The sequence below is a fragment of the Vanessa tameamea genome, chromosome 24 (genome assembly GCF_037043105.1).
Source record: "Vanessa tameamea isolate UH-Manoa-2023 chromosome 24, ilVanTame1 primary haplotype, whole genome shotgun sequence".
Classification (NCBI taxonomy): domain Eukaryota; kingdom Metazoa; phylum Arthropoda; class Insecta; order Lepidoptera; family Nymphalidae; genus Vanessa; species Vanessa tameamea.
The window spans coordinates 7603336-7618526 of record NC_087332.1 but is presented as its reverse complement, the minus strand read 5'-3'; the positions used below and the strand labels follow the sequence as shown (position 1 = coordinate 7618526).

At 32.5% G+C, this 15191-nt stretch overlaps 1 protein-coding gene across 2 annotated transcripts in view; it reads right to left on the bottom strand.

The window, feature by feature from the left end:
- Positions 1–251: 251 nt before the first annotated feature.
- LOC113396039 (facilitated trehalose transporter Tret1) overlaps positions 252–15191 on the bottom strand; it is a 33985-nt gene continuing 19045 nt past the window's right edge. For both annotated transcript variants that reach the window (XM_026633812.2, XM_064218761.1), the window contains exons 3-11: positions 8812–8967; positions 7582–7784; positions 6340–6526; positions 5888–6009; positions 4988–5164; positions 4328–4420; positions 3088–3314; positions 2214–2366; positions 252–1969 (exon numbers count right to left, since the gene is read on the bottom strand). In XM_026633812.2, coding sequence (XP_026489597.2) covers positions 1945–1969; positions 2214–2366; positions 3088–3314; positions 4328–4420; positions 4988–5164; positions 5888–6009; positions 6340–6526; positions 7582–7784; positions 8812–8967 — 1343 coding nt within the window. In that variant the 3' untranslated portion in view covers positions 252–1944. The remainder of the gene's footprint in view (positions 1970–2213; positions 2367–3087; positions 3315–4327; positions 4421–4987; positions 5165–5887; positions 6010–6339; positions 6527–7581; positions 7785–8811; positions 8968–15191) is intronic.

Sequence of the window (15191 nt, the reverse complement as noted above, 5' to 3'; positions counted from 1 at the left end):
TCGCGTTGGCGAGGTGACCAGTTGTATCAAATCATATACTGAAGCGAAGTCGAGAACAGATCATCATTCTTTTCTTTATACTACTACTATATGTATTACCAATTTAGTATTATAGTTAATAGTAAGTATACTATTAACGCTGATGTCAATTCAAGGTCATAGTTGTTTATGAACATATATACAATATATGTATGTGCATATATTTAGTCATCCTGGCATATAATAGACTACAGATAATAAAAACACACATATGGAATAATTACGAAAATTTAATTAAAAACAATATCACAATTACATTTAAAAAATATATGTACAAAAATGTAACAATAAAATTCGTTATTTAACATTATCACAACATAGTAACCATACTTATATATGCGTAAGTGTTTTCACTTTGGTATGTTGCTTTGGGCATATTGTATGGCGATCTTATTATATATATTTCCTATATTATATTCAAAAGTAATTTATTTATAATAAATAAAAATGTCAAATTAATATACTGCATTTGCAACATTTACTTATTGCAAAATATAATTAATATTTTTTAAGTTGAATAATTACTTTACCGTTTTAGTGTTGTAACAACATAAGTTAAGATTCGATCGTCGATCATTTTGAATGGTCGTTTAATTTAAACATATCGATCTAAACATTTAACAGAATATTATACGGCATAATACTAATGTACTATATATCCTTAATAACATTTCTCGATTTATAAATAATCTATAAAAATATAGACCGATTTTAATTTCCGTTATGCGTAAGAGTGCGTCGTGTGTGTGCGAAAGAGACAGTTGTACGAGTGACAAGGATGATCATAAAGGATCATCACAATTTCCTTACTTGAATGTAGCATATACATTTAGGACTAAAATAAAGGAAAGTATATTAAGAGTTACGATATCAAGTGGTCCTAAATTAAGGAAAATGTAATCGTATTTAAAAGCAGTTATGTCAGCGCCATTTTGACAAGATGAACTGAGTTTGGAAGTTGATGCCTGCCTTAATCTTAAAATCTAAAATTAGGCTCTCGATTAAGTAAAACGTTATGTAATATACATCCTATGTGATATAAATTTTAATATTTACTATTTTTGCAAGATTATCTAATAAGCTATAATAATAATAATTAACAATATTTATAAATATAATAAATTCTAAATGGGAATGTTTTATTTTGACATTAAGCACGATAAATCTCCTATGACATATTTGCGCAAAATGAAATCCGTAGAAGACTAATATTAAAAGTAACCTAATTAAATATAAGTTGTTTTGTTTTATGAAAAATGTTAATGTTTTAACTTTTACATCTAAACTTGTAAAATAAGTTCTAGAAAGATTAACAAAATAAATAATCCGATTCACCGTTTCTTCAAATTGAATATCTAACTTTAAACTGACCGATAGCCGCCATCTTGAAAAACGCATTTATATTGTAAATATAAAAAGGCGTTCCTACAATAAATGTAATAGGAACTATCTTTAGTGTAATATTTATTGCAATATGAACTATAAAATATTAACTTTTCTGTACTGTTACAATTAAACTTTTGTCAAATATTTTAAATACGTTTAAAATTCAAAGTTTTTTTTCCAAGACAGCGACTACACTGGCTGACACTCGGATGAAAATTTGGATTTATACTAACACTCGGTAATTAGGATATTTCGTTTTGACACATTTTCGTTTATAAATTTCTCGGTCTAAATATAATATTATTTAGTCGTTTTTACTTACAATATTAAAGAATAACACTAATTATAAGTAACATGAAATAAACTTTATAATAAACGTAAATTAAAAATAAAACAAATTAAGGATGCGAGGCAACGTTTTGGTTTAAATTATTATAATAAAGAGTTGGTCCCATTCAGCGCACTCTAAATTAAGATTATTTTTTTTACTCGATGTCAATTTCACTGGAACGTAGTTATTTATGCCTTTTCAGATTTTTTGTTTCTGAAAAAAAAATTTTTTTCAAATTAAAGTAAATTAATAAATTGAAAATAATATAGTATAAATATCTTTTTTTATTGTCGCTTCTTAGGAACTGCTACAATGGGTCATTACTTTCTTTACGAACCTTGAGCTAAGATTATTTTAAAGGCTTTGGGTTTTAATGAAGGTTTTAACGAACGAATATCTATTTAAAATATTGCAAAACTCAAATTGACACTCAAAAGAAAATTATAAAAGTACATACCCGCCTCCCAGCATCTCCTGGATCTCCTGGAAGCTCTTGCCCTTGGTCTCCGGTACCAGGAACAATGTGAAGAAGAATGCCATCACGCAGCAAACCCCAAAGATGAAGAAACCAACGTGCATACCGATAGAATCCGATATCGACGGGAAGAACCTACAAGGAATTACATTTATGTAAATTGACGTTCAACGATTTATGTAAATTTTATACTATGAAAGATAATTGTATAATTATCACTATTGAGTCTTATTTTATTGTGTATCTATACTCATATTGTAAATGCAAATGCAAATGTCTGTCTGTCATTCACGGCAATACCACTGAACCGAATTTGATGAAATTAAGTATGAAGCAAGCTTCAATTTCAAGCAGGGTATGGACTACTTTTTTTGCCTAACACGTGACCAACCCCTAAAAAGCGAGCAAAGCCGCGGGCGACAACTAGTTTACTATATAATTATTATTATTGGAGAGTCAACCGCAGAAGGCTATGTTAGAGTTGGGTCTTTACTCTAAAAAACAAAGAGAATGAGATTTAGATATATACAATTTGACTATCCAACAGCAGTACTCAGTATTGTTGTGTTCCGGTTTGAAGGGTGAGTAAGCCAGTCTAAATACAGGCACAAGGGACATAACATCTTAGTTCCAAAGGCGCTTTGATGATGTAAGGAATGGCTAATATTTCTAACAGCGCCATTGTCTATGGGCTGTGGTGACCACTTACCGTCAGGTGGCCCATATGCTCGTCCGCCTTCCTATACTATAAAAAAATAAAAATATCCCTAACATTAATAACGATTTGTTTGCCTGTATCATCTGAAAATAAAACAAAGATAATAAATTTAATTATTAACTAAAAAATAGAACATACTTAGTAACGAGGAAGGAGAGAATCCAGCAGAAGGCAGTGGCGATGGGCGAAGCGACCGCCTTCACCTCGATTGGGAAGAGTTCGCTCATCACCGCCCAGGGCAATGGTCCTAGACCCCAGCAATAGGTGATGATGAACACCACCAATGACAGAATCGGCAGGAAGCTGATGCTACTCACGACGGGGCTTTTAAGCGAGTCGAGCAGGAAAAACATGCCGAGTAGAAGCTGAAAATTTATTTTGAAATATATTTTTTTCACACTGGTCATCCGGTACCTAGAGTTCTTGCTCACAAATCGAATGCTGCAATTTTAAATAGGAGCTGTCGTTCCAAGTTCGTAGAGATAAAATGAGGATTTTTTCCTGACATATTAACACGCTGGCCGGCCTGAAATTATAACGTGGACGTTCCATGGACGTTCCATAAAAAACGGATTAGTAGTTTTTGCGACCCGAACAATATGTCTAGGTCCAGGTTTTTAAGTTTTAATTAAAACTTAAAATTACTATTCTTGAAATTATCTAAGGATAGAGAGTGCAAGTATTCGTTTTACAGTTTGAATTTCTTAAATTCCATTCACCTATCATAAGTTGCATGGGTTTTTATTTTATTACATAAACATACATAAACATAATCAGCCTGTAAATTTCCCACTGCTGGGCTAAGTCCTCCTCTCCCGTTGAGGAGAAGGTATGGAGCATATTCCACCACGCTGCTCCAATGCGGGTTGGTGGAATACACATGTGGCAGAATTTCGTTGAAATTAGACACATGCAGGTTTCCTCACGATGTTTTCCCTCACCGCCGAGCACGAGATGAATTATAAACACAAATTAAGCACATGAAAATTCAGTGGTGCCTGCCTGGGTTTGAACCCGAAATCATCGGTTAAGATGCACGCGTTCTAACCACTGGGCCATCTCGGCTCTTTATTTTATTGCACTAATATTATGCTATCGAAACAATTGACAGTTTGCTTGTTTACAACTATGACATGGCTGAAGTGCTAACGAAATAAGATTGCTCAGTAGGCCTGACATGTGAATCTTAACACTGTAGAGTTAAAGACGATAAGCACCGCTGCATTGGTGATAAAGAAAACATCGCGAGATAAATCTGTATAATATGTTGATAGTCTGACAAGTGTATCCATTCAAATCCGGTTTGGATTTGGCGCTGTGTAGTGGAATAAACTCCAAACCTCCTCGAAAAAAGAATGGCAAAATTAACGTTACTTACGAGTCCAATAGCGGTTCCACATGATGATACCAGCAGAAGCAGTCGGCGACCAAGTCTGTCCACCACGAACGGTGTGATGAAGGACGCTACCAACTGTTGCCAGAATTTTACAGTTATAACGATATGTTATATAGTCTCGTTCGATGTTGCTGCTCGACTTTTTTGTATTGACGGCAATTAACGGCAGACTTTATTTTTACTTATTATTTTAATCAATGATGTTTTTAAAAAAATGCAGTAACTAATGATGAATAAAATCAACGCCTCGCAATCTACCACGTAAGCTCAATTCCTAAAGATTTCATCCTATTCTGATGGATAGGTAGATAATACCGTAACTTTTATTTTAAATTGACCGAGTCCTTCTTGTTCTTCTAAGGTAATTATAATATAAATATTACGTAGATATCATCAATATTTTGATGAATTATGTCTAAGTGGATCAGTGGACGGACGCTTGAAAGTTAACCGAAGAACGCGGGTTCTATTGTTCATTGTCTTCAAAAGTCATTTTTATAATAATATTATATATTAAAATCTCCGAAATGACTGCATCTATTGTCCTTTATGTATTAGTAAAGATTTGTATTTTAATCAATATTAATAAATATATATTATTTTATACTTCAAAGTTCAAATGTAGATATAAAAATGAATTACCTGCACAGCACCAATGATGGTAGTGGCGTCCGAGGGATCCATATCAGTACCAGAAGCCTTGAATATGTCCGTCATGTAGAAGAGTACAGCGTTGATGCCACTGAACTGCTGGAAGAACACCAGTGCGCAGGAGATGTAGAACGCCTTGAAGTTGCTTCCGCGAAACACGTCCGCAACCTGTTCAATATGAATAATGTTAGGATTGCAAGGAAAATCACAACCCAAAGATAAGTGTAGGGTTAGGATGAAGTTGACTTCGCTATATATTATGTATATACATAACATAAACAGCCTGTAAATTTCCCACTGCTGGGCTACGACCTCCTCTTCCTTTGAGGAGAAGGTTTGGAGCATATTCCACCACGCTGCTCCAATGCGGATTGGTGGAATTCACGTGTGGCAGAATTTCGTTGAAATTAGACACATGCAGGTTTCCTCACGATGTTTTCCTTCACCGCCGAGCACGAGATGAATTATGAAAACAAATTAAGCACATGAAAATTCAGTGGTGCTTGCGGGGGTTTGAACAAGAAATCAGTGGTTAAGATGCACGCGTTCTAACCACTGGGTCATCTCGGCTATATTATGTATTAAATAATAAACATAATGAAATAAATTAACAACGTTTGAGAATAATGAAACGGTAATTGTTTTAAAAAAATCTAATTTATACTAATATTAAGAAGAGGTAAAAATTGTTTCTAAGGGTAAATGTCCGAAACGAATGATCCAACACTAAAAAAAGATCACTGAGAGTTTTAGCGTTTGCTACCTTATTCCTGATTGCTATCGGGAACAAATTATATTTATATCATAACATCTTCTTTTTTAATAAACTTCACTCGAAGACGATTCGGGTCGCTAGTTCGATGATAATGAAACAAATTGAGATTTAGTTACCGTAGCGGTCTTTTCCATGGAAGCAGATACGTCAGCTGCAATGATATTCAATTCTGCTTCGACACCTGCGCGAGATTTCCCTCTGATAATAGAAAGGCATTTCGCCGCCGCCTCTCTGTCCTCTGCAAAATAATTATCTAATTAGTTATATGTTTAATAGATATACATCTTAAATTTTAGGCGCGTTGAGAGTTAAATTTTTATAGTGGAATGGAAATTACGTCACAAAATGACACGAAGCTTAAGCGAGATATACCTATTCGTATGTTTAGTCGTCATAGAATGATTATACATGTATGGAAGATATTGGTTGCTTTGTTGTTAACTATCAAACTTGTATTACGAAGGAATATAACTTTTAAAGCGCGTACATATGTATACGTAAAGGACATAAAACTGAAGTAGGTATGGTCGCAGCATTATCGTGTGTACATTAAAGTGATAGTACTCACCCTTCAGCAGATGATAGGTCGGGGTTTCGGGCATGAAGAAGAAACCCACGGCGAAAACAACTACAAAAGCTATGCCGACGTAAGCCACCGCGCCATAGCTGCTCGATGGACCAATTCCGTACACCAGAAGGAATCCAATCGTGATGAACATTTGGAGAAAAGAACCGAGAGCTCCTCGCGAGTCGTCCTAGAGAAATAACAAAGTAAAGGCCTGTGATCGTTTGCTTCGCGAATGGAAATACAGCTCATTAACTTAATCAAAATATACGTACTTTAACCTTCCTTTTAATCGATTAATTAAAAATAACCAGATTAATTAAGAATAATTCAATTACACTTGTACTTGGAATAACCTTAGTCGTATATTAAAAAAAAAAGTCTTATATAATAGATAAATGTAGACTTTTTTTTTCACATGTACAATTTTCATCGTAAAATTGTTATATAAACTTCTTTATCTATCAAAATAAATGTATCTATTCCTAATAGGTAATGATACATATTTTGAATACAATGATAGTTTTGTAACGTTAACTTGTGACTCCTGTCACCCGACGAAGACACAGCGTTAGTAATTCTTTAGTAGCACAATGTCATTTATATTTTAATTTTCCTTTAACAACAGGATCTCAAAAAACGTTAAAAGTGTTAAATAGTAAAGTTAAAAATATATATATAGGTATATCACCGTAGAATTGTAAATACCGCTACATTGTAATTTAACTCGCGAGATTGTAAGCTGCCGAAATATTGTGAACGGTGATTTAACTAAAAAAAAAAGTCAAAAATACGTCAAAAATTTCGATATTTTATGATATTTCGGTTAGGTTAGGTTAGAGTTTTTATAATTTAACTTTAATTAACCTCGGTAGATTATAATCTACCGAAAAGTAATTTGTTAAATTGTAAGCAGTATGTTACGATTCACAATTTTTCATCAGTTCACAATCTCGCGAGATAGATTATAATCTAACGGTATTTACAATTTTACAGTGACATATATATACATATATTGAATCCCGGTGATTATCTACGACCTCTATGTCGATTGCTTAGTCATGTTAATGGACAGACAACGGTACAACGCTGCCCATTTATAATATTAATTTTATTACATTTAATAAATAAAATTCAGGTGTTTGCCCGAATTTAAATCGGTAATTTTCGGGTTAAGTTCAATTGTTCCGTCGGCTCGGTTAATGAACCGCATTTGTAAATAAAATTAACATAAGATATATTTACCGTAGCAATTTCCGCGCAGTACATAGGTGATATTGTGAAGAGCATGCCTACGGCTACACCCCAGAATATTCTGCAAGCGTATAATAACGCCATGTTGCTTGCCACTGCTGCCAGAATCCACCCGATGAGTAGAGGGATTACTGAACTCAAAAGGCCCCATTTCCTACCAATTTTCGATGCTGCGAAACCTCCGATGAATGGTCCTATAATTTAATTTAAGAATTAAAAATAGAGTTTCAATGTTGCCAACGTACTGGCTTTAAAAAGTATAATTAAAATCATAAATTGAATATTAATTGTCAGTTGATAATACTGTTGAAAAATACACGCTGGATAAATAACTTCTTTACAAGCTTGGATATTTTCTTAATATTAATGACAATGCAGGAAGAATCACGATTTAAAAATATGTTAAATTAATTATTTATCATTTCTCTTTATTGTGTTTTAAAAAGATTGCAAATATTTACTAACAGTGAATAGTAGCTCTCAGATTAAATGTATTTACTACATTTTATGTCAGAAAATAAATTGGCTGGATGAAGAACACCGGCTATTCACAAGCAGTTTCACAAAACATTGTGTATTTAATGTGTAAATTTTTATTTTATCTCTTTTCAAAAACTATTAAGGCCCCCATTTTGTTATTTTTGCTTCCAAGTCTATAAATAGAGTTATATTATTGTAATATAATAAAAGATTATAATTGTTGCGTCATCTATCCAGAGACAAGAGACAGTGTAAATAAATACAAAATCTTAGAGTAAGGCTCGTGTATATTAATATAGTTTGATCTCATAAACTTATTCTACATATGACAACCTAATTTTTTTTAAAGGAGGAATAAACATTTCTGATAGCCGAGATGGCCCAGTGGTTAGAATGCGTGCATCTTAACCGATGATTGCGGGTTGAAACCTAGGCAAGTACCACTGAGTTTTCATGTGCTTAATTTGTTTTTATAATTCATCTCGTGCTCGACGGTGAAGGAAAACATCGTGAGGAAGCCTGCATGTGGCTAATTTCAACGAAATTCTGCCACATGTGTATTCCACCAACCCGCATTGGAGCAGCGTGGTGGAATATGCTCCATACCTTCTCCTCAAAAGGAGAGGAGGCCTTAGCCCAGCAGTGGGAAATTTACAGGCTGATAATGTAAAAACATTTCTGCATATCATTATTTTTGTGTTTATATAAAAATATATCAGTATTAACCTTGCTTACACTTACCAAGAATGGCACCAATGTTTAGAAGTGAGCCCATCCATGCCAGCTCGTCCGATGTAGCGGGTCTTCCCAACGGGGATTCTTTCTCGTCTTTGAGCTTGATATTGATTGGAGCGGTCCATCCCATTGAGTAACCAGTGGATGCGATCGCGATGTTCGCTGTCAATAAAATAGAATAGTTATTTATGTAGACTTAACAAAATACAGAGAAGACAATAAAAAATATTATAATAAAAATACCAACAAAAGTCATCTATGTAAATATATATCTTTGTGCATTTCTATCTGGTACTGGTACTGATACACACTCATCATATATTCAACTGCCAAACACCAATATTTAGTATTGAGTAAGCCAGTATAACTACAAGGGACATATTATCTCAGTTCTCAAGGTTATTAAAGCATTGGTTATGTAATGATTGATTAAAATTCATTCTGTCTATGGGCAGTGGTGACCACTTACTATCAGGTGGCCCATTTGCCCGTCCATTGATCAAGTTGGTTACGATGTGAGGATGGTTAATTTACAATGCCAACACCAGTGGTGGCAGTGACCATTTATCATCGGGTTGCAGTACCAACATTATAAAAAAAATGTCGTGCATAGTCTTGAGGGGTAGTCAAATTAGCTAGTTAGCTAGTTAGATAGACATATTCCTAACACCTTGGTATGTAGACTTAGCGTAATACATTATTTGTAGCGAACCCAAGGCAAACATGTTTAACCAAACGTCTAAACTAGGGCTCATATACTCATTTGTCACAATGGATGCCGTTTGCAAACCATAAACTGTGTGTACTTTGATAATGTACGAGCGGTTATGATGCGCTTTAACTTTGCACTCGAATTATTTATGTGAAATGCTAAATTATATAATGATTCGCGTAGGGAGGTGGGTGCTTTGAGCATGGACCCCCAATTAAACTTAGTTCTAGAAAAACACTTATAAAACTTAATTTAATTATTAACATACTTGTTGTAGAAACGATACTAATATGCCACTTTGTAGGAGCGTGATCCTCTTTTACAAAACCCTTGGCTACACTAATGGATACGAATTTATAATACGCGATGAAGGATACCGAGTTCAAATCCGTCCGGATCAACAAACAAAACAGATTTTGCGTTTTGTTAATGTTAACAATATGCTCAATTTGTTAATAAACGTAATAACAGTCTATGGGATGATCTTAGTATATATGATACGATAATCATAGGCTACATGTCAGTAGGATCTATGTTGGATACCTTGTATATAACACATACGGAGTAATTATTAATAGAGCCTTACTGTCATAATAATCATAGTAGATTTGGCCCTAAGGGACATTATTATACTTCGTATAGATTTATTTTTAGGGTATGATTGGCATATCCAGCCCTTATAAGTCCTAATTAAAAGTAATACGATTTTTTTAATGCTATTATCTGTAATATCAACATCGTGAGCATAACATAACTGTGTAACCTTTTTTTTAAAGAATACTACAATGTCCCAAATTAATTAATGAAGGAAATACTAATATCCCTATTTACTAATACTAAAGGGTCAAGATCGAACCTGTATAAACCTTTGCGCTATTGACGTTTAACTTATTTGCTTATATACTTTTTAATTACTTTGAAAATGTTTTTGATTCATTTTTATAAAATTATATAATCGTGACGAAATAATTTCCAATTAAGTAAAGACTAATTAAAGATAAAAAATACCTTTTCTTTTACTTTATTAATTTTCTTTTTTAATGTAATACATACACTTGACATACAGATAAGATTAGTGTGATAATAATATTTAAAATTAAAAATAGTGTTCAAACTAATGTTAATAAAAATAAAAATTGCTGCGGTTGACGTCATACGGTTCGACTAAGACGCACTTATTGGTCTATTGTGAACAAAATGCTTTGAAATTGTTCGTATCCTGTGACGGAATGTTTAGCGTGCGATTATGGTCTATTTATACCGACTTAAAGTTAAACTTGAAATTTTAGGAATAAAACAATTATTTAAAAAAAGTTTTATGTATAAATCTCATTGTCTTTCAATCGAAAAACACAATATTCTTTAATAAGAAGGCGCATAAAAGCACGTTAGAATCGTACAGTATTGAATTAAACGTAAAACTAACACCGATTCGGAAAGTGAATTCTACCGAGACGAACCGAAAGTCTTTTCGACCAATTTAATTACAGAGTATGTCAATAAAGTACAATTAAATTTATACATATTCTGTCTTGACCAGGGCCGGATCTACCATATGGCTTTTTGGGCTTCAGCCCAGGGCCCCGTGGATTCAAGGGGCCCACAGCTAAGTCAAGTCAAAGTCAAAAATAGACTATAATGCGAAAGAATTCATAGCTTTATTAAATTAAACAGATCATATGGTTTGCAACCGTGCAATTAATCAAACCCATTCAATTAATTTAATTCAAGTCTACGTTCAGATATGTCTTAGATGGGCCCCAAAGTAGTGTTAGCCCAGGGCCCCCTAAACTTACGGTCCAGCCCTGGTCTAGACATCAAGAAATAGTAAGTCCACGTTTTTCTATCATTAAAATAATCTTGTATTGAGTAATATCCCTTATTTACGAAAGTTCTTTTTAACTGTTTTTTTGTATAGGCCATGTTAATAATTTGATAATTATAAACATGGCGTACTGTCAAATGTTATAGTTCTAGTATAACATTTGACAGTACGCCAAAAGGCTATGTAGAGTAGGGATTATACCGAAAGACCGTGTAAACAATATTTATTGTAATTCGTAAATAAACAAGAACCAAGAACTCAATAGTGATTATAATACATTTATTATAAGTATACTATTATTTTTATAAATGTTTATTTTTAAAAAAAGAATAAAATACAAAAACGGCAGGAACGAAGATGCCAATCTAATACGAAGTCAAACAGTAAATACTTATTTAATATTTAAACTATTATTTAAATGTAATATTGTCGATGTCAATATTGAATGATACGAGATATAAATCAAGTTACAGATAACATTGAAATTGATACATGTGTAAACACGTGAGAACAATTATTTAATTTATTCATTTATCTATACTTCATTATCCTAGCTGACTCAGTGGAAAATTCGTCGATTTTAAACGACTACAAGTTCATATCTATATATTTTACGTTGCAATTTTTAATTTTAAAAGAAGACAGGTCAACGTTAGTTGAACCGAGCGGTTAGGACGTGTGCATTTTAGCTGATGATTGCGGGTTCAATCTCAGGCATCCAACAACTGTATTTTCATCTCATTTATAATTCATCTCGAGCTCGGCGGCGAAACATCGTGAGAAAACTTGCATATTGCCGCACGTGTATCCTAGCATTGGAGCAGCGTGGTGGAATTAACTCCAAGCCTTCTCAAAGGGATAGGAACATTACTTATTTTAGGTAGAAATTGTCGATGTGGCCCAGTGGTCGTAACACCTGAGTCTTCGAACCTATTAAAACCTTTAATTACTTAAATAATTTTAAAATGTGTATAAAATTCATCTGAACTGACATAATTATATAACTAGGGAGGATCACTAAGCAACAATTAACGATGATTCGAAGTACGTTCGAGAAATGTTAACCGCAATTTCTTTCATTAGAAATAAAAAAAACACGTACGAATCGTGCGTGATACGATCGAACCAAACGAAGAAGATAAAATTATCGATAGATCGTCTTATCATCGATACGTGTCGAGTAAAACAATAAATGTGGATCATAAACACGTCTGTTTTGCTGAAAACGATTTTAATATGAACATTTTTTTTTTTTTTCGATTTTCGAAACTGTTTGTATGCGAAGGATTAAACTTTTTCATAATATAATCAAATTTTTAATCGTTTTTAGATAAATTTGCATAACCTCGCTTATCATAGAATTCGATAAGAATAATTCATATTCAATATTGAAAGTTAGAAATTTAAAACACTGAGTATTTCATAGAATTTAAAATGTAAGATGAGCGCGAACGGATTTATGAAAATTCAACCCCCTAAGATGGTTAGATTAGCTAATTATCATTATGAATATTCAAAATAAATAATTCCCATAAATGAACATCTTATTACTGAGGTGTAATGGCTGTGAATTCCTCGAGAACCTAGAACCTCAGAACTAGCAACCGTAGAAGTCAACCACTAACCAAACGTGACAGTAACTAATTATTGCGCTACTAGTAAATAGACATCTACTTTCGTAAACATTTACATTTTATTACACTTATGTTTATTTAATACAAGTTATATGTCAAAGATTATATGGACTATGATAAGTTTAAGTCAATAAATATGCAATAAAGTTAGCGAAGAAGCGATATTTATCAAGTTAAATTATTTATAACTTAACTTACTAATCCGCGCGGTTTCGCTCGATAGATAGGTAACATAGAGTAATTTTTTTTTTTATTTGGACAACCAACATTTTTTATGAGCACAAATATAATTCTTCATTTTTCAATAGATTTTTCGACTATCGTGACATATGTCTAAATCAAATTATAATTCTACTTTAAAACAGCACTTAGCTTTATTGAGTTTTAAGGGTGAGCAAGTGTACTACACTACTCACAACACAAGGGACTTAACATAATATTGGAGCATTGAGAATGTCTATTGGAGATGGTGACCCCTTACCAGCAGGTGGTCCCTATAGCAGCCCAGCTACTTGTTTTAAATACAAAAAAAATAATGGTCAAACTTTACCAACGGATGGATTGTGCACCGCCGGTTCGAGATAATATATACAAACCAAATCAGTTATATATGCTATAGAAAGTATGACTGAAGGCAATCGGCAATACTTTTGGCAGAAATTACGGTAAATTACGATAATTACTAGTTTTGCCCAAAAGAGGTTAGTTAGTTTTACATTTAATTCAATACTTTACAGTATCACGATTCAAATGTGCTTTTATGAGCCTACTTGAAATAATATTGGGATATTGATTTTGATTTTTTAGAGAGGCTAAAAGCAATATTCACTAACTATTTCCTTCAGAAGTTTCTCTCTTCGGCAACGGTTTTCTTAGTCTTAAAAGATCTACCCTAACTTATCCTAGATGTTGTATCGTTTTGGTAGAAAATCTTTCCAATCACCATGCTAATTTTAACAGTAGAAGTGTTGAGCTTGTTCAGCAGTGTAATATACAAAACCAGATTAAAATTAATATTTTAGTTATCAAACGAAAACTATGACGACAATGGTTAAGCAGGACGACGTCCATTAAGGGGACTAGATGAGCTAAATGCAAGTTTTATAATGCAAAAAAGTATAAGATCCGATGCAGTAAACCAAATGAAAAAAATATATGATAATCTTCAGGATACATGCTAGTTATTAGCTATTTTGAAAACATGATGTAATTAATTTGGTACGATAGAAAAAAATCACAAAGTTACCTCTAAAAAAATCTTTTAATAAATAAAAACTATACTTATATACATTCAATAATTCTGGTTTTTTGTCAGATTATTCTACAAGCAATATATTATTTAACCTCTGCGTCACTTTTTTAATAACTTCAATAGATTTTTTTTTAAATCAGATATTCTTATTTTCGAACAAAATTCGTACGCATGTGTGCGTAAACGCCGTGTACAGACATTGCCGGCCGAGGCCTGATGCTATACAGACGTGTCGATCTTTTCGTTACGAGCCTCATTACGTAACGAAATATTTTTTTGTAATTTTAATTGTAAATTCATTGTTTCATGTTTTCTTATAATAAATATTATTCTTTCTTGTAGATAAATATATTAAGTTAAAATAATGTAGTAGTAATTAGGCATTTGTTTTTTATTATATTATTTGTCATAAATTTTAATTGTGTAAATATGGGAAATGAAGTGAAACGCGTGAGGAAAACTAAAAAACGTTTATATAAATTAAGCGCCGAACATACTTATGAACAATATTAAAAGGTAAGAGTATTTTTTTAGTAAACATATTTTTTTTTTTATAAATTATGAATATTGAAAACATCTATTAGAAAAAATGTGCAATCAGTTCGCATAGAATCAGATTTTTCGAGCTGTTCTTCAAATATTATGATAGAGTATTTGGTGAAAGTAAGGATACAATCAATTGAGACTGACTACCTTCGATCCCCATGATCTCGAAGCAATTTGATATTTTTCATAAATAGTACTATGGGGCATATTTAGATACATATTTTTTAAATACATAATTTTATAATTAATAAAAATATAATTACTAACATATATTTATTTTTTACAGAATAAAGAAAGTCGAAAACAATAACACGGAAGCTATTTATATTGCGTAAGAGTTTAATTTTATCGATTTTGTTTATAATAGAATTAAAGTTATCTATGAACTAATTTTAATAATAAAAAAAATAATGTAAT